Raw genomic sequence first — 25797 nt, forward strand, 5'->3', positions numbered from 1 at the left:
CTCTTTTCATCTCTGAGTTTATTAAAGTGCAAATGTCAACCACGGAGACAGCTATGACATGCAGTGCAGTACACCCAGAAACACTTTCCACACCATAAATGGAAGGTAAAAGGCTTCATTGTGATTATCTAATGCACAATTACTTGCACAAAGGACAAAACTGAACCTAGGCCCTGTGCCCTTCCAGAACGGCTGCACCCAGAAAGTACTACAGTAATTAATTTGAAGACAAAAACCTTCTCCAGCCCATCAGTTGACAAAACATAAAATGCCAAGGAGAACAGAGGATTTATAGAGATCAGTATTTTTTTTCTGAGGTTCATATTAATGACATGTTTGAAGCAATGCTTATACTCAGAGCTTTTTATGATTTTTTTTGTTAAAATACGAAACCTTAATTGCATAATATCATAAATACTCCTTATAGTACGAACAAAAAGTTGCACCAGACTAACCTGGTTCATCTCTTTCACAGAGCTGAATTTTGTCTGCCCAAAGATGCTGGGCCACAGACACTACAGTTATACTGGGATTCAGTTTTGCTTTGTGCGCTACAAGAAAAAAAAACACCAACCGAACAAATGCATTGAGGTATAAGACACGTGAATATAACATGATACAGAAAACATGAACATGCTTTCAGCTACAAGAATAAATAGTACTGAGTCTACAGTATCTACTTCACAGCTTTGTGAGATGAGGATAAATAAACTCTTTCAAAACCTAAAAAAAATTGAGATGAGTCTTAAAAATAAACTTTGATTTTTAAACTAAGGCAGCTTCAGCAGGAATTTCAAGGCTTTTGTTGAAAATGGACTTTTTATAACACCAAAAATGCACACATGCTTTGCAGCTAATGCTCTGATTTACTGTCCAGGTCTCCTAACTTTAATAACCAAAATGAGCAAAGACATGTGCATCAAATACACATTTAATCTCAGCAAAAGTCAGTGTTTGGTCAGTAAGCATAATGTGGGAATTCTGAAAACCAGTTCACCTCTGAGGCATGGGAGTGAGGTACCTCTAAACGAGTCATTAACTCCAGAGGCAGACTGGAAATTCTGAATTACAGGAAGCTGCTGAATGCTGAAAAGGGATATATAAGGGGAGGGCTAAGGAAGCCAAAGGAAAGGACTAAATGGAAAGCCCACACCAAAGTAAGACCTGAAGAAAGGTGACTCTAGTAGGTACATCATACACCTGAAATAAAAAAGGTGGCTAAAACTTTCCAGTAAAATACTGCAGGAGGTGGAGTGAGGATTTGTTTGGCTTACCCAAAAGGACGGATGTGTGATTCTTCTTCCCCCGCTCAGCTAGTAAAAGGGTGAAGCCAAATAATTGCACAACAAATGGTACTTCAAGTATTTAGGAACACAGCCTGCATGTCTCACCGGTGGGATTCTGCATAAGCTGGGGGATTTGTGCACCTCCTGAAACAAAGCTGCGCAGTCCTAATGTATATCGAAGGCACGATTTCATGTCCTGTATATAGGTCTCTCTTCCTTCTATAGGAGTGCACATAAGACAACTGATGGTAAAGAGCAGTAAAATGAAAAGGAGTAGGCAGAATGGTTATTTTGTTCAAACTTCATCTATTCCAATACAAACAGCACTATAATCACACCAAAAAAAAAATGCTTATACAACAGATACTAACCAGTTGCTTCATTTTTTACAACACTGCCCATATATACCCCATGGTTCTACACACCTTATGAAATGCTAAATTGGATGCACGCTCTGAAGATGCATTTCTGACTTGTTAAAGAGAAAAAAAAAAAATCCCACTGCCTTTGTCTGCTCAGCTCTGACTCCTGAAAATAAAACTGCCCAAACCTCATTGGCACCAGGGCTCCGGTCAGGGACAGTGGGAGGGCAGGATGCTCACGGCTCCTGATGCCACCTCTCCCTGGATGAGGCCATGCTGGGTCTGACGAGGTCAGCTAAGCTTCTCATGGGCTTTATCTAAAAGAGGGTGTAAAAATATCATCCCCCTTTTTTCTGGGTCCTCTCGCATGCTGGGAGTAGTGTGTGTGATGGCACACACCTACCTGCTGGGCAAATGAAAATGAGAGGCCAATGACAGGGATACTACCTACATTTTAAATTTTTTATATATATATATATATATATATATATATATATATATATATATGTAACCATATATAATATATACATATATATTCACCAGCTAGTACAGTACAATCTCTCTTCATTGCCTCATCCAGGAGCTGGAGGTTAATGCTGGAGCCTAACTGAACTTGATCCTTTGCCTTTTCTCTCTCTCTGCCCGAAGCAAATTTGAGTTTGTGGCTTGCAAAGCACAGCTGCCCAGTGGCTTTTGAAGAATTGCACTTGGAGTATTTCAAGTTTCTGTAGTTCAAATACATCTACCCTGCTTTTCCTGATGCTTGTGCATGTACCAGCATAACTCACAAAACAAAATTGACCACAGTGTAAGAATTAAACTTTTCCCCTGGAAAATGTAACCAGAGGTCAGCACCTTCTTTGCAGCTGGGAATGAGAAAACAGCCTGTTTGAAGGTAAAACAAATTGGGGGGAAAAAATGTTAAAATTCTCAGAATATTTCAAAACACAGTGAGGATTGGGTAAGGCTGTAATGGACAGTTCAATCTGATGCATTCATCTAAGTGGCACTTCCATCAGTCCTGCTTGCTCCACTGCCTCTGCTGCCATCCAGCAGGAAAGTTGCTTTGTCCCTTTCTTTCTCTCCATATGGAAAACCACCTCCTTGGCAGGACTGGTTTTGCAGATCCACACACGAGTTAACGTTTGCATGGGTCTGAGAAGATGTCAAGTGCTAAAAGCGCTTGTCCTACCACCTAGAAATCCCACCCGCCTCCAGCAAGGAAATATTTCCTCCCAAGAGCATTTGCTGCTATTTAATACTAGTAGTCCCACTCGGTAAAAGAAATCCCAGAGGACAAGTGTAATTTTAAGGCAAGACATCTGTACATCTACATGATTCTGAACAACAGATTGTACCAAACACACCAGCCCCTTATCAACTGGGCTACAGGTGTTGCCAGGACAAGCAACCTGGAAAGATGCTCAGTTGTGAGCAATGATAATTTAACCAGCCGTTTACATTTCAAATACATTTCACAGTGGAAGTATGGACACTCCTAACTCTTTCCTGGTGGAAATTAATGTCTGTTCCTACATATGCTCAGCCAGCCCCTCCTGCTCCTTTGCAAAGGGGCTCATCTCCAGCACCCAAAACCATGTAGGGCTGTTTGCTCCCACTTTGATGCTGACCCAAAAGCTGCTAAAGAGCTGGGTGCTGCTCAGCTTTGGCTCTAGGATGGGGTTTTTTTTACATGCAGGATTCTCCATCCTCGCCAGATATGACCTGCTAACCCCAGAGCACTAGAGACAAGCATCCTTGGATAGCCACCAGGCACAGTACCAAATCCATCCTCCAGCCCAGACTATTTATTTAATCTTGATAATATAATAAAAAACTCATTACAAAACCTAGGAGTACTACAAACATTTCCAGTGTTTCTTTTAAAAACAAAATTGTTCTGCTGCCAGGTTTATAATCCAACCACTGCTGCATTGGATTTAGAGTATGAGAACCTAACAACAAAACTGATTTTTTTTTGGAAGCTTTCTACTTTGTGCGGCTTCTGGAAAAACGAGCTGTGAAGTCACGTTAGTGAGCATCCAAGCATAATCTGTAACAAAAGTAAGGCAATTTTGTGGGGTATTTTTGTTTTAAAAAGGGGACAAAAGCTGAAAATGTCCACTTAACTGCCAGTAGATGGCAAAAATATCCTGTATTTGTCTTCATTACCTAAAATGATTAGTACAAAAGGCTTAATGTGTCTTTCTCTTCCTTCCCATAGAAACTTGCAGAAAGTATAAACTAAAGTGCAACCGTACAAAAAATACTAGCAAAAAAACCTCAATGGATGATAAAAAAACTATCAAAAAGATAGGTTTGTTTTGTTTTGTTTGTTTTTTTTTTTTTTAAGTTGAGTGACCACATATCTGGGACCAGCAGAAGTTCTTTGCTTTGTTTCTTAACACAAAACAAAACAAAAAACCACCCAGGATTTTTTTGGCCAAGTTTTCATAAAGCATTTGTTCCTTGACTGATTAGACTATTAAGTTCTTTTGCAATCAAGTAAATGGAATTAAATACCATAGAAAAGCCAAGCAGATGCCAGTGCTGCCCATTAGATTAAGCCTAAGTAATCAAAACCAACAGTTCTTTTAAACAAAGAAGTCACACATGCATTAAAGTTTACCCTTGAATAACAAGAATTTTAACCTTAAAAATCCCCAGATTGTCTTAGAAAATAAAACCCTATCCCTTCAGATAGTAAAGAAACAGAAAAAGTCTGAATTGAGATATCCCTGCCTTATCAGCGGTGATGGTCACAGCCTGGAGAGCAGCAGCAGGACAGGGGAGCCCTTCGGCGTGAGAAGTGAGTCTCCAGCGGCATGAAGCGGCAAGCAGGGAAGGCAGATTTGGCAGCGATTTTCGGGTGGTGACAGCACGTGGAGGGCTTCCTATGGGAAAGGTGAGAGGTAAACGCTCTGGAGCCGAGCGTTCTTGCTGATTCTTGCCCGGTGGTGACGATCCAAGCCCTTGGGTGCACAGTGGGCGAAGCGCTGGGTTTCAGGTGGCTTGTCGGCATCCTGCCCTCCATCAGTGGTTCATCCAAATCCTGCTTGGGATACGGTCCCTGGAGGTGGTGGAGAGGGTGAGCGGCTTGGAGGGGGGTGATGGTTAGGGGCTGGAGAAAAAGCAAACAGCCTTCATGTTTGAATGTGGGGAGTAGGTCCAGGACTCTTGGAAGGAGGAAATAAACCATCTGATGGGACACTCCTCTGCCAAGACTTGACATGTGGAGGCTTTCCCATGGCAGGTTTGTGACAAGACCTTTGCATCCCACCTTCCCTCCCCATATTTAGCAGGGGAAAAAAAAAAAAACAACACACATAGGGGAGGGAAGGCGTATTGCACTAGTGCAGAAGTGTCGAAGCAGCTGCTAGTTGAGGAGGAAAGTGTCACCAGAGGATGGCAGCCCCACCGGCACAGAGTTACTTCATCTCCCCCCTGCTCCATTTCACATAGCTCCCGGTCAACCCCTCTGACCTGGTTCAGCCCATCCTGCCCCTGCTCTGCACAGCAAAGGGGATACAACACCAGCCTCACTGTGCGCTACCTACATCGCAGAAAGCTCGGCCATGGCTGTTAACTTGGGATCAACAAGGGGGAGATGTTTTCCAAAACCTCAGTGATACATTTGCTATTTTACAGCTATGCCAACATTTCCCATTTGGTTCACTAGAAAAAAAGGTATTGGCTACATTTCACCATGATATAAGGAGTGAAATGAAGTTATTTTTAATTTCCCCAGTGCCTTCGTAGAGGGGACTATGTTTTGGGTCTGGAATTGGCTCTGTGTCACAGGCTGTGGACCAGTGAGGGGCAGAGGAGGAGGAGGAATGAAGCAGAAGCAGTAAGGAACGGATAAGCCAGACCAGATCCTCACAGTGCAACACTGTGTGCAGAGGGACCGGTGCGTCGGCGCTGCCCATCAGCGAGCCAGGGCCATGATCAGGCTGGCGCACATCTCGAAGAAGTCCATGGTGTGGCTGCCCAGGCGCGGTGGCACTGAGGGGATGCTGCCGACAAAGGAACCGCTCAGGGAGCCCATCAGTGACTGGCACTCGGCAGCTGCGGCGGCATCGATGCTCAGCCTTGGGCGCTGCAAGCCAGCGGCGGAGCACGAGCGCTGCGGCGTGGACGAGCCGGACCTCTGCTCCATCACGTCATCTTCAATATGAAAAAAGAGAAAAAAGACAAAAAAGAAAAAAAATAAAAGAGAGAGAGAGAAAAAGAGAAAAAAAAAAAAAAAGAGAAAAAGATAAAAAGCAAATAAAAAAAAAAAGAGAAGAAGAGAGAAAAGAAGAAAAAAGGAAAAAATAAAACAAAAGAAGTGGCATTATTTTGGCATCTGAAATGCATGCTTGGTAAAGAACTAGTAACAGTAGTAGAGACAAATGGGTCAAAAGGGCTTTTCCTGACTTGAAACAGCTGCATACACATTTTGAAATGCAAAGAATGATTTTTTTAAAGATTTTTTTAAAACTTCTAAACTTGCCATTTTATGTGTTTCACATCTCGTGTTGCACCATTTCCCACTTACCGTCGATGCTTTTGAAGTCCAAGAGATAGCTGCGGTTGTCAACCTGGTAGAGCTGCAGGCTCATCTTCACATAATTACCCGTCACCGGGTTCCTGCGGCGCACTCGGAGATGGTAAGAGTTCACCACCTGCAACGGGAAACTTGCTTTCAGGTGTTAAGATTAAAGGTAGCAAGAAGAACATTTATTTCCTTATTTTTTTCTAAATACTAATGAGACATCTTCTGAGCAAAACACAATTTCTAGAAAGAGCAATGCCTATAAAATTAAGCAAACAGCTTCATGTCTTACTTCCTCCTATCTTTAAAATGCTTCTCAGGGTTCTGATTCACCAGCTGCTGGCAGATGAAGCTGCTGTGACCCATCTGCCAGGCACCAAACTGACGTCTGCTCCTCCCTGCCCAGCAGCAATGACCATACGAGCCAAAAAGCCCACCTGTGGACTCATGTATGAGAACTGTGCCCATGACACCAGGGCAGGCTGGAGAGAGCAACCTGTCCCATCGGCCCAGCTGAATTCCATGTTTGTGAATCAGCCTTGTGCTGTTGTATTTTCTCTCGCCACTTCCCACCCCACAATCTGCTGCATCTCATTTGCAACGAGATCTTTCCTCTGTGCTATATTTACAAAGCATTTGCATGGATGGGAAAGCTATTTTGATGAAGAGTCACGTATCTCTGAAGATATTCTTAGGGTGGGAAAGACTACTGTGAAACCTCCTCGTACAAAATAAGCTCCACTGCCTACATGAAGACATTGGGCTGACTGGGTTTGTGAAGCTGTACCAGAAATACATCAGGTTTGTTCTCTGTAAAACCATGCAAATAACAAACGTCTGGCTGGTGTAGGCATACGCATCTGGAGACAGTCCATCTCCTGGCTGGTGCAGTGAAATCAAGCTTCTGGGTCCTACTTGGCTTTAAATACTTAATATTATCAAAAATAAGGTGGAGATAGAAGGCTCTGAAGAAGCAGCACAGTGACATTCACACTGTACAGTCCTTGGGACCTGGAGCGAGGAGGGTGTCTCCTCTGGTGACGAAGATCTGGGCTGGAAATCTCCTTCCCTTGCTCCTGATGTTCACACGAGGCTGCTGTGAAAGGCCATGAGTCAGGAGCGCTCCTGTCAGCGACTGCACTGAGATTTAGGGAATCAGGCTCAGCAGAAAATATTAAGGGTTAACTTAGGCATTTATTAATTGGACTTTGAAAAAAGATTGTGACTAAAAGCTATGTAGTTCTGAAGAAATATCTGAAGTACTGTTAAGTAAAATGTTATCTGGGTTTAAATCAAGCTTCACAAAGCTGAACCCTAGACCAGGGAAGCAGTAAGCATCTGAAAGCACATCTAGTCCACAAGGACCACTCCTTCTTCCATTGAGAAAAATGCCACCACATCAATGGTACAAAATCCTGCCCCAACAACCCCTCACCTGGGGATCTTTTAGGAAGATGCAAATCATGCAGTTTCAGTACACATGACTGCTAGGAACCGAGCAGAAATCACAAGAGTTACTTTGCTCAGGAGTACTCCAGATAACCTCGCAAGGAATTAGCCACTAAAATTAGAAACGTGACCGCCTCTCTTATCTGCACAGCTAAATGAGGCAGAATCATCTTTCCAGCCAGAGGCTTAGAGCATTCAGAAAGAAAACTCTTATTTTGTGCCATAAATAAATGCCACAAATATTGAACCACAGCTAGCAGCTTAATTCAGCGAGGACAATCACAAGGAGTGGGTATTTGTTCAGAAACAGGTGAGGCTGTAACCAGACTTAACCTCCCTGAGCAATTCAGCTCATGTAACGACCCTTGAAAACCACCACCAGGAAGCACCAGGACTCCCTACCTTCCACTCGAAGTCCAGCTGTTTCATAGCACGGTAGACCTCAGCCATAATGTCATACGGCTTGCTCTGGCTGCGGATTCCCAGGTGCCACTTGGCCTTTTTGACAGTCAGAGGTTTTGGCTTGGTGGTGTTGAGGGCATCCAAAGGACATCGTGCTTTGGGACTGTCTGCTATCAATGGTGGCATCCGCTCAGGGTGCGGCTTCACCCCAGGAGGGATGTGCATGGCACTGTCATCCATGAAAGAGCCGGTGGGGGGGCTGGAGGCAAGGTAGAACTCGCTGGCTTGGTTCATGATCCTGCGGTTGTCTATGATGAGGTGGTAAGCCACTGCCAGCTGGTCCTGAGGGTCACCACTGTACAGGCTGTTCATCACCTCTGACTCTGTGCATTCAAACTTTTCGCAAACTTCCCGGACCGCATCGTCGTCGATGACAGTGGCATCATAGGAAGGGTCCTCTGGGAACAGGTAACTGGGCAGCTCCTCCTTAAACCACTCGTGTTCCCTGTGGAAAGGCAGAGGAGCCAACATGAGTTCCGTGCAACGTAGGCTGGGGGCAACCACTGCCACCAGACCCTGGATTTCTCCTCAAAAGCATCTGGGCAGCTTTGTCTTGGTGGTTAAAGCATTTAATTAAGAAATAAGCAATGTGTTTCCAGCAAGGTGACTCCAAATCCCACTAAGACATGTGGGCGCTAGCAAACAAAATTAGGTCTACATTCCTAAAAGAGCTGTGTTTTTGGCACTGGAGAGGTGGTGGCCAAAATGAACCTTGGGGATGAGAAACTGGCTGGCTGCATCTACTTCACCTGTATTGCCTGGTCTAGCGAAGACTAATCCTCAGCTGCAGATTGGGGAGCTCAGCCCAGTCCTGAACAGTCCCCCCAGCATTGCAACAGCGATGCCGCTTCGCAAGCCTGGCTGTTTGCTCACCTGGCTCTGAAGTTAAGACCTCAGCACCTACAAGATGCTATGGGTGTGACAGAGATACAGAGCATCCAAGCTATCCAGGTACCTGATTCCCACCAATTTACAATTAAGTCAATGATAATTAAGTGGCTAAACACTACAGAGAGCCTTGTCTATATGTTCTGCTGCTGCTCTAACATGTAATTAAATCCTCTAATCTTAAGGAATTAAGAAATTTAAAAGGCATTTTACTTGTTTTTACCTGAAGGGTAAATTTAGGGCCATCCATTGCAAATGCATTAAAAACATGAGAACTCCTGAAAGTCTTAGTAACATTTATGTATATGCTTAGCATACCAGCTAGATGTAATGATTACTACAAATTTCATAAAATGTGTATCGGACTCCAGTTTTACAAAATGTTTCTAAAATGGCTCACATTGTGAGAATTTTGAAGTCCTCCTACCAGCCATGAACTTTTAATGATCTCTGCAGGCACAAATATCTGCTTAAGAGCCCAATTATTCCTTTTCTCTTGAATTTCCACAGTGATGCATGCAGATAAAAGGTTCATGGGCACTGTACTCATTGACTAGACAAGACAACTACACTGCATTTAAAGGTGAATCATTTGCTCACATTTTAACTATATCAGATATTTACAGATTAAGCAAGCAATTCTTGTGTTTCTCCTTCTCTTTTACTGGATGGACACCAAGTACAATAATTACCCTCTTACTCTGAACTGTTACCCAGAGGGAGGTGGTCTTGTAATAAAGTAATGAAAAATGCCTGGTAGATCACAGAATCACATAATGTTAGGGATTTGAAGGGACCTCGAAAGATCATCTAGTCCAATCCCCCTACCAGAGCAGGAACCCTAGATGAGGTTACACAGGAAGGCGTCCAGGCGGGTTTTGAATGTCTCCAGAGTAGGAGACTCCACAGCCCCCTGGGCAGCCTGTTCCAGTGTTCTGTTACCCTTAGTTCTTAGGATTATTGCATGATGTAGCTGGCTTTGCTAAGTATTATTAAGATATTTTTGAGGCTATTTTATAATGCAGTAAAATACAATGTATATAAAATCATCACCCTGTTCATTATCACCCCTGCCCAGCTGGCAGCACCCACCTCTCCATCAGCACAGAAGGGTGCAGGAATACTCCTTGAATCCCTTGGGCCAAAAGCCTGTTGGATTAGCTGACTACTCTTGCAAACCACCCTCCCACTTGCCAGCAGGTGACCCCCAGGACAGCCACCATCCTCTGCCACCCATAAGCCCCAAAGATAGCCAGCACACCCCATCCCACATGGGCTGACCTGATGTCTTTGATGGTTGCTCGCTTTAGGGGGTCAACCTGCAGCATGTGCATGAGAAGAGTGGCAACGGAGCGGTTGAGGTATTCTGGGATGTAAAACACACCCCCCCGGATCTTCTTGAAGAGGGTGGGGACGTGCTCGTCATCAAAAGGCAGTGTGCCACAGAGAAGGGCGTAGAGGATAACGCCACAGCTCCAGATGTCCACCTCAGGGCCAGCGTACAGCCTGTGAGAAGACAAGGGCAGGAGAAAGGTGTCACCCCCTGTCCTCCTCTCCTTAGTGATGGCGCAGGTCCCACTGCGCAAGCTGGGAACCCACTGCCAGCTCTACAGGGGCCAGAGCTGCAGCCCACCCCAGGCTGCTCATGTGGATGCCCCCAGCCAAACCTGCCTAAGCCAAAAATCACTCAGGGACGAGGGGAAATGACACAGCAGAGCTGGCGGGGGCTGCCCACGCTCTTCTGAACAGCCACGTTACATCCCTGCCTCCGCCAAACCGTCCGAAAAGCCAAACCCCACATTTCCAAGAGATCTGACAGGCTGTTTGCTCCTTTTCCCCAAGAGCTCAGCCAGCAATTTCTGTTCCTTCAGTGAGGCAAATTAAGTGGCAGCAGATACTATACCTCCATTTATTTTTGGTTGAAATTTGTGTGCTGGTACACAAGCATTCCCACTTCTGAGAAGCTGCTAACGTGCTCACTGGCATCACCAAGTCAGGACACCCCAAATATATGGGTTTTGCTGCTGCTTGCTTGCTCGATTTGTTTCTCTCTTTTTGCTACAACTGATGCTTTCTCAGAGATTTTAGGAGGCAGTGCCTTCCCTTGGGATGTAAAACCCCATAAAAATACAGAGGTTGAAATGGAAATACAGAAATCTCTGCATGAAAACTCATCCTCCTGCACTTGCTCCTCCTGAAAAGCATTGTCGCAGACACACTGATGTACAATGCATAGGAAGCCCAATTCTTTTGCTTATAACCACATTGCTCAAACAGTGGATTGGACCTTAAATTCCAAATGAAATGTATTTTTATGTATTTTTATGAGTCTGGAACCTGAGCAGTCATGCCCTGCTGTTTTTGTGCTTCTACCCAGCAAAGGCAGCGGGAGCCGGGAACCAGCTCAGCCCCAACACCAGCAAGACAATCATCTGCAGGAACAGCAGAGCATCCCTCTTCCCTACAAATACAAATCTAAGAACAGGGCAGCTTGGTACATTATTCAGTGGTATAAAGCTGATACTGTAAGCAGTGTTGATGCAGGATGGTAGCTTGTTAATAAACCATATTGCCTTGGAACAATGAGGCACTGCCTACAGGCAGGGACTAAATACTTCTTGTTATTCTACCACGTGCCTTGTTTCCTATATGAACTGAAAAAAAAAAAACAAAAAACTTCTGGCCTTTATTGAAAAGGACATGGAAATAATATTTTTTTTGGAATCACGGTAGAGTTTCCAGCTTTGTCTCCCTCGTTGACAATGAGGATTTACTTGCTTTTGCATGTAGAGCTGTAGCCCCAACAGGGTTTTTGGAGCCTAATTCCTAGGATACTCTGCCAACACTTGCACTGGTATAAACAGGGATAAAATAATCATAATCACAGCAAACACACTTGGAACAAAATGTTGTATTTAAAAGCTAGAGTTATAGGCAAAAATATGCTGGATTAGGAAAAATAATGCTTATACAAAGGGTGATTCAAAAATATGGGGCAGATAACGAGGAGATGGATGGTTTGAAGGACCATATAGAGGACTAAAAATTTGAAAATCTGTATTTGCAATCCTTGCTATGCTATTACAGAGAGAGTTGGGGAAGTAAGTACGTTCTGTATAACTTAGGTTCTTTACAGTAAGATACAGGAGGTAACACTCTGTGTCAACGTGGCTAAGTCCAATTCAACACTGCAGAGTGCATTTAACACACCATGTGTTGTACAGATGTTGCACGCTGAGAGATGCAACCACACTGGAGGTTTGGCAATTCAAGACAAAGTTATGATGGTTGAACCTACTGTCACAGAAAAGAAAAAAACCCTGGCTTGAGGAACCAGAAGACAATTATTTCCAATACAACACTTCCACAGTGTAGATGAGTCATTAAACATCTTCCTGAAACTTTTGTAGTGAATGGTTTTCCTCATTAACACTGTGTTTTATATTACAGGTGGGCACGAGAGAAAGGGGTGGCCTGGAAAAGCCTTTCCATCTGAAACCTCGGTGTTTGCAGAGTAAGAGTAATTTTCACCCTCTTTAATTAGCAATATAAACAGTCAACATCTGCTATTAATAATTCCTTCAGAGTAAACATCTTTAGCAAAGCATGTTTTGCTATTACAGCTATTGAGAAATGTAATAACCAAGAAAACATTCAGATTTTTGCCAGTAGATTCACCCCAACATAAAATACAGGCTGGAAGGATTCAGCTGCTTTTACTAGATGTGCAAAACTGTTTCCAGTGCCAAGAACAAATGTAAAGACCATGTGCTCACATAGGCTCTGATTAGATGCAGCATGTCCTACCTTCCAGAGATGACTTCAGGGGCTGCATAATTTGGGGAACCGCAACTGGTGCGTAGAAATTCACCATCTGACATCATGTTGGACAAGCCTAGAAACAAGAAGTTTACTAGACATTGGTATTTGAGGTGAAGGTCCAGCCATAGAGGACTCTCTGTTGCACAGAGGAGGACAGTTATAGCAAGTGGAGGGGGGAATTCAGAGGGAAAGCATTGACATCATTTAGATAGGTTCCTTCGAGCTGAATTCTGAATTATTATTTTTTATTATTATTATCGCATCTAAGCGAGAAATATTCACTCCAGGCTTATCCTCCTTCTCTGAGTTGCAAACCCCAGAGCTTGCTTTCTTTAGCACAGAGGAAAACAGATATAATTCATCCCTGAACACTTACTTTATATGGGAATTGCATGAGCCTGTGAAATTTGTAATTCTTCAAAAGGATTTATAACTGCTAGAAAGGACTCACAGGGATTGAGCTGGTAGCCCAGCTATTTCATTTGATTTAAATCGGTAATGCCACTTAAAGAATCCTGTTACTGCTCATTTGTAACATGAAATGAGGCCAAGAGCACATGGCCAAACGTACAGAGAACACGCATGAAAACAAACACGCGCAGGCAGCTCACCCTGCAATTAACTGCACTGAGTCAGTCTTAAACATAAATTAACTACATCTTTATATTAGGTGATTATATTAACACTAAAATCTAGTGAAGATTTGCAAATTACCTTGCTGCTCCATTCTTGATGTGAGTACAGAAGGAGCCTACAATAAGTAATCCCTGCTTTTGTGAAAAAAAAAAAAAAGCTGGTGTTTATAACTGTGGGCTTTTCAGGTAAAGCAACTGCTAGTGGTTAGGAAAACAGGCTCTGGGTTTTGTAAGGCGTGCTCCAGGGACACGGTCCAGCAAGCGCCTGGGAGCTGGCTGTGTTTCTGGAATGTTGCTGGGGTCACATACCAAAATCGGCGATCTTTGCATTCATGTGTGCGTCCAGCAACACGTTCTCTGGTTTCAGGTCTCGGTGGACAACCATGTGTCTGTGGCAGTAATCCACCGCAGAGAGAATCTGCTGAAAAAGGCGTCGAGCTTCTGCCTCTTCAACCTATGGGTGTAAGGGGAAATAGTCCTGAAGGTTGGTCTGTATGCAGGGCTGGCAAGGGAAGGTTTGACTTAGCAAGGAGCCAAAATCTTCCAGGGTGCAGAGAGAAAAAAATCACAGTGTTCTTGTAAACAGAAGCAGCAAATAAGGCAAATTTCCCCTCTTGCATTTTATAATGTGCTAGTGTCTTCAAATTATGTAGCCCAGAGACGAAATTAGAAACCTAAATTTAGCTCAGCTATCAAGGAGAACTTCTTGGTAGCCCCTATGAGGCAATGGCTTGGTGTCCCCAGGGGACCGGTTCTGCTATACAGCACACACAGATCAAGGCTGCACAAAACACCACAGGGGATGCTACAGGGAGAGATTCCTCCTGGACAGATGGCTTTGGGGAAAAAAAAAAAGCTAAAGGTGGAATATTGTGACGATTTTGATTATACAGATAGCTATAAAGTTGTTTGAGCTATATTACAGAAATTATGTTTAAAATGATGAAGAGACTGGTTATTTTACTGATTACTTCCTATAGACTCTCCTGAAAAATTCAGTTTCTAAATGCAACAAAAGTTCAAAAAAGATCCAAATTAGTCACTGAAAAAATAAAAATGGGTAAGATGTGCTGGAAATCAGAACTGTAGACAGAAAAGTAAATGCTCTCAGCTTCATCAACTAGTGTACTAATCTAAACAAATTTACCATAAATGTGTTGACTTCTTTTCAGTACAGAGAGGAAACATATAATGGGCTGATCCTTCACCTGAAGCCTTATTTTGAATGTCCACTTCAGCTCATTTTTATCTCCTTGCCCTGTGGTTCTCCTTGCCTAGGAGGATGTCCACAGGGCAGACACTAGTGATTTTCTTTGTAACCATAATAACACATTTCATGGGCTCAGCCTATGCTGCAGGTGATTTATACCCAGCAGGATTACTGGCTTTTGAAAACGTTGTTCAGATAAGCCACATCCTTTAAAAGTCTTCAAAAAACCTGACATGGAGCCAAGGGGGAGGCGAATGACGGGGACGGAGACCACACCGAGTGCTCTTCCCCTCCGGTGCCCTGCACACACGTAAATCTGCTGCTGAACCGTGGGGGTTTTGACAGGCAACTCAGAGCTAGGAATTATAAAAATATGCTAGTTTTCCAAATATTTGCACTAAGTAACACGTTACCTTGGATATTTTGGTTTGCATATCGAAATACATCAGAGAACACTGTAAAGAATCACACGCAATTTTTGTGTGAGCCGGGTACGAGACACTCCATATGGGATTGCTGTGAAGCAACTTCTATTTTGGGCCTTAACCTTAACCACGTTCCCTTTAGCAGTCATTTTGCTTCTAAACACCACCCTCTTCCCACACAAGTGTTTGGGCTGACATGGCGGTGGCACTTACACGTCCGTGCTTACAGATGTAATCAAATAATTCTCCGCCAGATACATATTCCATGACCATGAAGAAGTCTGTTGGCGTGCTGATGACCTGGTACCTTCAAAAACACAAGTGGATTTAGAAAAATAATTAAGAAGAACAGGGAAAGCTTTTCAAGAGATTATTAGTTTCATGCCAGTCCTTAAATAATCATTTGTTTGGATCTTGCCTTTATAATTGCTTTCCACTTCTGAAAAGCTTTCTCTCATTTCAAGTATAATCTTTCACTTGTCTATGAGAGGATCACTTTTACAGACCTACGGTTTTCCTTCAAGCTTTTAAATAATCCTCTGAAATATTTGCCAGACAATCCTATCACATTTAGGACTCTCCTGACTTTGAAATCTCCATTTTGCCTAAGATCTGCAACAAGAGCTTTACAAATGAAGGCTTCGTTAGCTGGGGCCAGGGAAGGGGTATGTTTGGTTTCCCTCCTATCAAGGATAAAGAAGAACTTGAGACACTAGAGGGAGCTTCTTTTGGAAAGCTATAGAAACAAAGATGAGCACCCCAAAAGATCACAGCTATTTTTCAAATTTTAAATCCCTCTATATTCTAGAGTGGAGGGGGAAAAAAAAAAAGTATAAGTATCACTCTTGACTCACAAATCTATTCTCTGTTTTCATTCAAAATCATCCCTGAGCACTGCAAAGGCATTTTGGTGTCACAGCTGGTACAAACTTCCAGTGATCAGCTGAGGTTAATGCAGCTACAGGAATTCACAGCAGCACCAGCTGAGAGTCCTCCCTGTTTTATTTCAGAGACATTGTTGTTTGCTGCCTTTTTAAATTTTTTTGTATTTATTTTACAGCTGAATTTCTGTGGGTTGTAATTTGAATAAAACAGAATTAAAACCATTTTCAGAGGTCAGCAAGCAAACAGGTGATAGTCCCATAAAGTTCAACAGCATCAACTTACTTTTTCTGAAGTGCTTTGAACGCATAGGTCTAAGTTATCGTTAATTGTTCCACTACTTCTTTTATATACATGTAAAAATAAAAAGCTATTGAAAGAGAAGGTTTATGTACTGCACTCTCCTCCGCACCTCTTTATCATTATATTTCATGATTGCAGTATGTACCATAGGACACTGATATTGTTAAATTTGGGTTAACTTTAGGCTTTAAAACTTTGATGAATGTGTGAACAGGACTTAACTTGTAGGATGCTGGATACATAGCTGAGGACTCTTGCTGGCTTTTTTGTGAAATAATACCAATCTGTTCTCCAATAAATCCATGGAACTGTGAAGTTACTCTAAAGTCAACAGTTGCTGCGTGGTTAGTTATTTAACTGTAGAGAGAATTTGTTTTCCCTTGCCTCTAAGTCCCAGGTATTTGCTATATCTCATGCCAGTTTTAAGGCTGACCTAAATGTCAACTTATCCCTGCAGTTACCATTCAACAGCTTTCTTTTATAGAAATGCCAAAGATATTATCGAGTGCCTCATTAACGTGGACTGGCTGCACAAACTGGGGATTGAGAAGGAATCCCAGAGGCTGGAGTGCAGGTGCTGATTTACAACTTAAATTCAGGTTCATCAGAGTGGCAACTTTGAAAGCTTATGTCTGAATAATAAATTTTTTAAAAATGTTCCTTTAAGCTCTGGATAGCCAGGCCATTGAAACATAAATGCTATTGACTTCAGGCCAAGGCTTTGCTCTACAAGCCTGACTATGCTGTGGCTCCTCAGGCACAATTCTCAGCAGCTTCAAGCCTGGGGATATGAAGCCTAAAAAGGGTCATCACAAAAAACTTCTAATAGAATCATATAATCTTTTTGGTTGGAAGAGACCCTCAAGATCATAGAGTCCAACCATTAACCTTACACTAGACCATGTCCCTAACAACTTCATCTACATGTCTTTGAAGAAGAAACATCTTCCACCATTTCTCAGTGTCAACTGTTTCCCCTGTTAGTGGGAAACTCCCAAAAAGCAACATTTGGCTCTAACCTGCAAAAACTTGACCATGTACCTCACATTTTCTACTACTCCAAGCCATCTCCTGACACCACTTCAACTGTGGGTGTGAAGTCTTTGCAGTTGGAGGAGTAATCTGAACACACGGCAGAAAGGGTACTTACAGTTTGATAATATGAGGGTGCCGGAAGAGTTTAAGGTTTTGAATTTCTCGTTTGATCTTCCCAACCACATCCAGGCTGCGTATTTTCTGTCGGTTGAGTATTTTTACTGCTACTTTGTGCCCCGTCAGCTGGTGTTCACCAACTATTAAAAGAGAGCATTGCAAAGTCACTAAACAGTGTAGCAAGATTCATACAAGCAATTTAGGACACTGTGATTTATAAGCAAAAAGCAACTCTTAAAGGGGGGGAATAAAAAGGATGAGGAGGTGAAATATTTTAATCTTGCTTTTCCAGTGGAATCATGGAAGACAGAGCAGATATTTATCTGCAAAAACACTAAAGTAAATAAACAGAGTGAGTTACTGGAGGAGGTCATACCCAAAGCTAATTTGCAAGGATTTATAGCTTGTAAAAGCTAGATCAATCAGAAACAGAGATATTTAAATGACAGAGAAGAATCTCCAATGTAACACACCAGTTGATTAAATCCCTAATAAACCCTGTCTTAAAACTAGACCATCACACCTCTTTTTAAAGAATGATATAAGGATTTTCCCTGCCCAAAATAGGACTGCAGGATTTGCATTACTAAAATTAATTTCTATTTATACTTTCTCAAGCATGCTTCTTGATGACAAGCTGCAGGAACAGTGCTGTACTGCAAGAGCAAATTCTGGTTTCAGAAAAGAAACAAACTTCAATATGGGTTTTTATAATATGCACTTGGTACATTGAGACGCTGATGCTCATCTCCTGTGTACGGGGATAAACAGTAACCACAAACTGGGAGCAGCAGCACTGTCACTGGTGGAACTGCACTAACTTAACAAGAATCTGAAATTAATTCAGCATTTAATCATTTTGTTATTAATAAACATACTACGGAAAAAAAAAAAACAACTCCTTGGAAGCAAGATTTATAGTGAATTTAGCAGAAACTGCTTGAAAACTGTCAGTTGGATGTTTGTATCTAAAAGGGTTTTCTGGCCATGAGCTATGGCTTCTCCGTATTTTCTAATGTGGTATTAAAAATTGTGACATACGGGTGGTTTTCTCAAGACTGCAGAGAAAACCTGCTTACAATAAATATTTGCACTCTCTAATTACGAACATTACCCTTCCAGTAATAACACAGAGTGCAAGGAGTTAATAATTATGAGCAAACCTTGTTATTACGTTATTAGACTCTGTAATTTTGGAGGCTCTAATGAGCTGATCAGAAGCAAACGGCATAAGCAGACAGCATGAGAAGGGCAGGGCGGCAGCGCCGGCTCGGCTCAGGGCACGCCAGGTCACTATTATTAGCCACCAGATAAGACCTGCCAGAGATTCTTTCCTCAATAAGAGCATCCTAAAAATAAAACACTTTACTGCCCTTGAAAATTAAAGCACCACTTTGCATGGCCGTTTGATTCCTCGCAATACTTAAAACTACTAGATGAAATGAAAATAAACTAAGCTGTGCAGTATAGATGCAATTTAGGGATTAGCTGAGGACTGGAGGAGGCAGATAATTCCTCTTGTACGGTGCAAGGAGAGCACCGTAAATAGTCCATAAAGGCATGTTTTCCCTGCTGCATCCTTGCGGAGAGGAGACCAGGGAAGTGTTGGACCTGCCCTGTGCTGAGGGACTGATCTCTGCCAAGGCTGTCATGGTGTATGCATGGCAGATAGAATCATAGAATTGTTTTGGTTGTAAGAGACCCTCAGAATCATCGAGGTCAATGATAACCTAACTCTAGCACTAAACCATGTTTAAACCTCATCTAAACACCTTTTAAACCCCTTCAGGCATGGTGACTCCACCACTGCCCTGGGCAGCTCGTTCAAATGCCTGACAACCCTTTCTATGAAGAAATTTTTCCTAATATCCAATCTGAACCTCCTCTGGTGCAACTTGAGGCCATTTCTTTGTCACACTGAGGAAGGAGTGACAGAAGGGTGTAAGACAACTTCAGCAGATGTCTTTGACATCAAGTCTTTTAGCAGCGGCATTGATTTGGTCAACTCTAGCACTGCCGTACCTCTGCTCCCTCTTTCCTGGGAGCACAAGAAGCTGCACTTTGAAAGTTGCCCTTCACTCATTCAGCAAAACTAAAGAATTACAATGCACTGAGCCATTAGCTGGGAAACTGAGAAAGAGCAAAGCAAAGTGGTCTGTCCCTGAACTAGGAAGAAAACCCTGATTTCTGCCATCCTTTCTTTCAAGACAAATCCTTTCTGGCCTTAGCCCATTAGATGCTTTGAAAATTTTTTACTATACATTTGGAAAAAAAAATCGCCACGCTCAGAATGAATAATTATTGTTTTTCATTCCTTTACCAAATAGTTCATCTTCTTTCCATCCATGACAAACAATGTGTAACTCTGCAAAGGTTTGCTAGCACACACACATTAATAATTAAAAATAAACAGTCTATTTTGTAATCCATCTTTTGCTTACAGTAAGCATTACATACAGAGATATTATTGTTTCAGTCCCCAGTGGCTTGTTAAGCCTACTCGAATGCCTTGAGAGAAAAAAACAGAACATAGTTTGCTATGGGGTGGGAGACTTTTAAGCCTTTCAGGTCTCTCCAGCTGCAGCCTGTAGATGCAGGAATTTTGACACAGGGCAGCAAGAACAAACATCCCTCTGCTCAGGGAGTCACTGTCTCTGTCCTCATGTGCTGGAGCACATCTACGGGATGATCCAGCCCCAGGATGAGGAGCAGTGGCAGGTCCCATGGCAGGGGATGCTCATGGAGCATGGTTTGTCCTCTCCTCACCCCAAGGATGGGCAGCAGTGGTCTTGGGTGGTGGTGAGGAAGCCATCTCCATCCCTCTCACTGCCTCCCTGGATTAAAAGCCCAGAGAGAAGAGAGCTGAGCAGCAGCATTAGAAAGGAGATTTGACATCTGTCTTGTCTTTCAGTGACAAGGACTCAGGTAAGCTCCACCACAGTTTTAAACCAGCAACCAGGGCTCCCTTGGGGTGAGTGAGGGAGACAGCTTTGACACCGAGACAAGGAACAGCGTTGCACACAGTGCGGCAAAAAAAAAAAAAAAACAGTCATAAGGGTAAGGCAGTAACGCTGACCCTAAACTCCAAAAAATGGCACCAAATGGGACACTGTGTGAGTGTCCTCAGCTGCTACCCCATCTGCTTGCATGTGTGATTGCCTGAGCACTGGGATGCTTCAGCATCAGATGCTATTAAGAAGGGCAGAAATATAATATAATGAGTTTCTGAAAGAGGACACTTCTAATGTAGCTATTTTTATAAGAGTAAAATTAAGGAGGAATAGTGTTTATCCTACTGTAAGCAGAGATAATCATTAAAGCCCCTTGACAGCATGTTTTTTTACAGCAGGTACCAATGAAGCTTTACCTCTGGGTGCGTGTTTGACGCAGCTCAGGTAGCAGAAGCAGTTAACATTTTTGCAAATGCTTCAAGGGGAATGTAAAAGTTTAGGGAGGGGTGAGAAAACTCCTTTCCTATCAGCTGTACTGGCCCTTTTCTTAGCCCAAAGTTAAAAATGAAATCCATCCAAAGTATATACTTAGCAACACTGTATTAATTCTGCCCAAGTGCTGCTTGCTTGTATATTATATGATCCTTTCTTTCCCTTTCCTTCATTTGTTCAGTCTCCTTTAGTTTATCTTTCCTCCAACACAAGGTTTGTCCTTCAGCAGCAATGGTACAAGTGCCTAGGAAAATGGGATCTGACCCCAACTCAAGCCCACGGAGGTGCCATCATAACCAACATAAATATAACCCAAGCACTGCTGGTCCTTGAGGGACCACAAATTGATCACCTTGATGGCCAACAAGTGTGGGTAAGAAACCACCAAGTGGCCACCGGGGACGTCATCTGTGGCACCGCATGGAAAAATATTTGTTACTCCACTGGATTTTGATTTAAGCTCTTGTTGTGCGAGGGCTGTGGTCACAGGAGAGCTCTCTGGGGACTCGCAGGGTGGGATGTGCCAGGGACAAACGCAGCAGCAATTTGGCTAATCTGCTCTTATCAACCACCAATGGGGGAGATGCCACCTCCTTCCATGGTTGCTTCACTAACCTCAAAATCCAATATCATTTGCATAGTTCTATTTTCTGCTAATTAATCTCATCTTTGGCTTGGAGAACAGGGAGAACTATCACCAGCTCCCCCTGTATTTGGCAAAATCCCATTTAGTAACATTGACCCTTGGCACGAGACCTCCTATCCATCTACCAACTCCTGCCACCTTCCTCTCTTGTAACAAATGCTGTATTTTCATCACCACTTCCAGCTGGAATTTCAGTATTACCACCAAAATCCTTCTCTCATCTGCAAACCTATTTGCAGCCCTCTGTGGCTTGTGTGATCTTTCTATAAACAAGACCAAGCAACTGAATGTACTTAAAACCAACCACCTCTTGCAGCATTTAGCAAATTTTTAGGAGGATCAGTTCACCAAAGACCCAGATAGTGCTGACCCAGAATGAATATCCCAACAGGGCAGCAGAGACTTTCTTCTGTCATATCTCTGGTTTCTGATGGCTCAAAGTGACTATTTAGCTCCAGCTACAAATCCAAGTTCTGGTTAGTACCCCATCATCACTAAATCCTTCCCTTTCACTGCCATTTATTAATTTCCTTGATAATTGTAATCCTTGAAATTTGTAATTTATTATTTGTTTGAGGAATAAGGTGGGAGAAAGTGCCTCTTACAAAGTTTTGTGCAAGACAGATTTTGAAGAAAGCACATCAGCAACAAGAAATGTCACTGATGGCATCAGCCTTCTTAGTAAAAAAACAATTATTATATACAATATATACAAAGCTTGAACCAATTGAGGCAAAAATCTCTTTGCTCTTCTCATGTTTCTCACTACACAGGGTAAATACAGTTTTTTCTAAAATGCTGTAAATCTATATAAAGAGGAGATCTAATTTCTTCATCTCATCCAAATTTCACCTGCCAGTTATAGGCAAATATTATGGAAAAAATAATATAAAGGGTACTACTTACACATTAAGTATTTTGAGCTAGGAAATACATTGTGTGTTATTTTAATTGTTTCTTTGGAAACTTGGAGTTTTTCCCAATGTCAGGTGTAGGTGGGATGGGGTATGTTTGTGCTAGCTACTCCTGAAAGGTATTAAAGCAAAAAAAGCTATTGCTGATATGCTTAATTTGGTCCACAAGAAAAAAATTGCCTTTGGAGAACTTTTTGAAGTCTGCTGGTATATGTGAGTGATTTAAACAGCCCTTACCATTAGAAAAATTTGTTCCGATAATCTTTATTCAGTAAATTTGTGGTTTGGGATTAAACACAGCAATATATTTTTAGGGGACTGATTAATGGCCACAGGTGGATTTAGCTCCAGTGGTTGCGGTGGTTTCTTTCCCCTGCTGTCAATATTGGTTTATTTTAAAACTCCGGTCACTGAATGCAGGCACATCACCCCTTCGCCCAGCTGCAGCACTGCGGGTAACCCCCTGACGGGGCTAAACCCAGGAATCACAGCTACCCGTTTTGCTTAGACAATAAATTTTGTTGTTTGGTTAGCTGTGGTTTTGTTTGTTTGTTTGTTTTTAATTTGCATGTAATACCAGAATTCACAGGAAAAGGAAATACAAATATTTTGAAATTTTACAGTTAGCTAAAGCAAAGCTGGCACCTTTAAAATGTGGGTTGACTACTCTGGCACTAATGCCAGAGGAATCCCTGTGTACAGCCCCAGCCTGACCGGAGCCCTCCATCCCTGCCTGCTGCAGGTCTCAGCCCCTCGGGAGCCACTTCACGGGGCAGCATTAAAAAACGAACAAACATCTTTTGGTCCCAGTTCCTTACACTACAAAGCACTTGCCATTCCTTTGGGAAGGAGGGGGCAGCACAGACCACAGCCTCGGCGCAAAGGGGGAAGGATGCCCATCAGTGCCCTGCTGGCTGTCCAACCTTCCCATCTCCTTCCTCCTACTTCGGAAGGAAAGTTTCGGTGGCTCCTGCCCAGAGCACCGGCTGCAGCAGGGAACCGCAACACGCAACCCAAGGGCGAGGGCTGCACCTCCCACCAGCTGCCCGCGACCCCCTCCTCATCCTTTCGCCCCCCGCCCCCCTTCCCAAACCCCAAGAAGGGGGCGCCTCCCACCCCGTGCCCACCGGGGAGGCGCCGAGCGCCGCCCGCCCGCCGCGGCGCCCCGCTGGACCCCGCCGCCCCCCGGGGATGCTGCGCGACCACGGAACCGCCGAGGGGAGCGATGCCCGGCGTGGAGGCCCGCGGTGGCAGGGGGAAGGCGGCGGGGGGAGTGGAGGGGAGGACGCAGCCCGGCGAGCCCGGCCCCCTCCCCGCGGCCGCGGTACTCAGCTCTTGACTTTGCCGAAGGTGCCGACCCCCAGCGTGTCTCCCAGCACGTAGTGGCCAATCTTCACCCGCCCGTCGTGCTTCTGCTTCTCGGCCATGTTCGCCCCCCGCCGCCGACGGACCACAATGCACAGGGCTGGCCCGGCGCGGCTCGGCGGGCGGGAGCGGCGGCGGCGGCTGCGAGGCGGGAGCGGCGGCCGGGCTGGGTGCGCGGGGGCGGGGAGGGGCGCGCCCGCTATGGATGCCAGGTGGGGAGGGGACACCTCCTTAGGATGTACCTGCCCGGGGGTGACACTCCTCTAGGGCGGCATCTGCCCGCGGGTGACACCCTTCTCGGGGCGTGCCCTTCTTCGGGTGCACCGTGTGTGGGTTTGGACACTCCTTGGGGTGCACCTGCCTGGGGGTGACACCCTCCTTGGGTGACACTGCCTTTAGGGTGCACCTGCTTGATGGTGACACTTGCCTTGGTGACACAAGGGGAGGAGGAGGGGCAGGCACTGATCTCTCTGGCAACTAAGGACACATCCCAAGAGAATGGCAGGAAGATGTGCCAGGGGAGGTTTAGGTTGGGCATTAGGAAAAGGTTCTTCACCCAGAGGATGGTGGAGCACTGGAACAGGCTCCCCAGGGAGGTGTCACGGCCCCAAGCCTGACAGTGTTCAAAAAGAGACTGGACAATGCACTCAGACTCAGAGGGTGAATCTTGGGGCTGTCCTACGCAGGGACAGGAGTTGAACTCGATGGTCCTGGTGGATCCCTTCCAGCTCAGGACATTCTATGATGATGATGATGATGCTCTCCTTTTGGTGTACTTGGCTTGGGATGGCACCTGCCAGAAGGTGTGTCTGCCAGCTGCTGGCACCTCCTTGGAGTGATGCTTGCCTAGAGGGTGCAGGTCTCTAAGAGTGACGCTCTCCTTGGGGTGCACTCTGCTTGCAGTGCACCTTACCTGAATTGAACTCTCCTTACAGTACACCCTCTCCTTAGAGAGCAGGTGCCTGAGAGTAACACCCTCCTTGGAGTGACACCCACCTTATGGTAAACCCTGCTTAGGATGTGCCTGCTGGTGTATGAGTCAAACCTGCCTGGGGGTTGACATGCATGGTGACACTGTCCTTGGAGTATATCCTCCTTTTGGTGCCCTTTCCTTGGGTTGATCCCTCCTTTTAGTGACCCTTTGCTTGGGGTGCTACCAGCCAAGGAAGCTGCATTAGTTCTGTAGAGCACATTCCCATAGGAGGAATGGTATGGGGTGGGAGTCATGGCCCCACATACACCCTGTGGAGCCCAGCTGTAGCTTGGGCTGGGAAATGAGGTGGGTGGGTACAAGTGATTGATGGTAATTAAAGAATCATGGGCAGGTGGGTGGTTGGAGTATAAGAAAGTGAGTGTCATGGACGAAGGTGGTTGTGAGGTAGACAGCAGGTATAAGGACTTGCCTGATTGGGTGTTGCTAGGTTTTGGGTTCTGTATGCTGAGGAAGGGAGGTGGCACTCATGGATATTTCCTTGCTGCCCTTCACTCTGAACTGGAGAAGTGAAGACCCAGTGTGTGTTAGTAAGTTGATGTGTGTGGTTGAGAAGGGCTGAATTTGTAGGGATAGTGGTGCTACCTATTGCTAGCAGCTTCTGGGCAGTGTTTTGGGGTGTGATGGTGGATGAATGGTTCTCCTTTGCAAAGCAGATACAGGAGCCTTCTTGTGGTTCAGTAGTTGTGTTAATACAAAGGAGCAAAACAGGTGTATGGGGAAGGAAACATCAATACCTCAGAAGTCAGTGCAGCCAGATGAAATGATCTCTGTATTCTGGTAGTGCTGTCAGCTGCTGTTTCTCATGAGCTAACAGCTCATTGTAACTGTAACATTATCTGTTCCCTAACGAGCCTGCAGTCTGCTCTGGTGGTGTTGTATATTAAATAATAACACAACTGGTCTAAGTAGACTACCTCTTGATAGAACTTATTGCTAGAGATGAACTTTGGGGGGGGGGGTAGAACCCTGTCTTGAAGGAAATACCTGTTTAGTGATTCCACCTCTTTTCTGTGGTAAAGATT

At 44.1% G+C, this 25797-nt stretch overlaps 2 protein-coding genes across 18 annotated transcripts in view; one reads left to right on the plus strand and one right to left on the minus strand.

Annotated features, from left to right (window-relative positions):
- PRKAA2 (protein kinase AMP-activated catalytic subunit alpha 2) lies at positions 1-23951 on the minus strand. Of its 9 annotated transcripts, none has more exons than XM_065071006.1 (11): positions 23750-23948; positions 17412-17553; positions 15290-15383; positions 13751-13895; positions 12792-12879; positions 10266-10490; positions 8037-8541; positions 6189-6315; positions 5532-5815; positions 4391-4718; positions 1-1505 (listed from the first exon to the last, which is right to left on the minus strand). In XM_065071006.1, the coding sequence occupies exons 1-9, from the start codon at positions 23841-23843 to the stop codon at positions 5577-5579; spliced, it is 1659 nt and encodes a 552-aa protein (XP_064927078.1). In that variant the 5' UTR covers positions 23844-23948; the 3' UTR covers positions 1-1505; positions 4391-4718; positions 5532-5576. The 9 variants fall into 9 exon arrangements, with proteins under 9 accessions (XP_064927078.1, XP_064927077.1, XP_064927079.1 ...); XM_065071005.1 differs by having other exon boundaries at positions 4391-4769; XM_065071007.1 differs by having other exon boundaries at positions 5521-5815.
- The window catches only part of FYB2 (FYN binding protein 2), a 74037-nt gene that overhangs the window by 25343 nt on the left and 22897 nt on the right, over positions 1-25797 (plus strand). For 3 of the 9 annotated variants that reach the window (XM_065070955.1, XM_065070954.1, XM_065070956.1), the window contains one exon: positions 4399-4538. The gene's annotated coding sequence lies outside the window, so the exon portion shown is untranslated. Of the gene's footprint in view, positions 1-475; positions 657-4398; positions 9048-12434; positions 12499-13808; positions 16343-25797 lie in introns of those variants that run through there. The other 6 variants (XM_065070947.1, XM_065070949.1, XM_065070950.1 and 3 more) reach the window with 5 other exon arrangements.

Source organism: Columba livia, chromosome 8, assembly GCF_036013475.1.
Source record: "Columba livia isolate bColLiv1 breed racing homer chromosome 8, bColLiv1.pat.W.v2, whole genome shotgun sequence".
NCBI lineage: Eukaryota > Metazoa > Chordata > Aves > Columbiformes > Columbidae > Columba > Columba livia.

What these genes read in the sequence shown, in the direction of transcription:
- PRKAA2 (XM_065071006.1), bottom strand. Translation starts at nt 23,843, where the DNA reads ATGGCCGAGAAGCAGAAGCACGACGGGCGGGTGAAGATTGGCCACTAC. An exon ending in ACATCTGTAAGCACGGACGT is followed by an intron (nt 13,896 to 15,289) that starts GTAAGTGCCACC and finishes TTACACCCATAG; the next exon opens with GTTGAAGAGGCAGAAGCTCG. An exon ending in GCAACCATCAAAGACATCAG is followed by an intron (nt 8,542 to 10,265) that starts GTCAGCCCATGT and finishes GCCTTTCCACAG; the next exon opens with GGAACACGAGTGGTTTAAGG.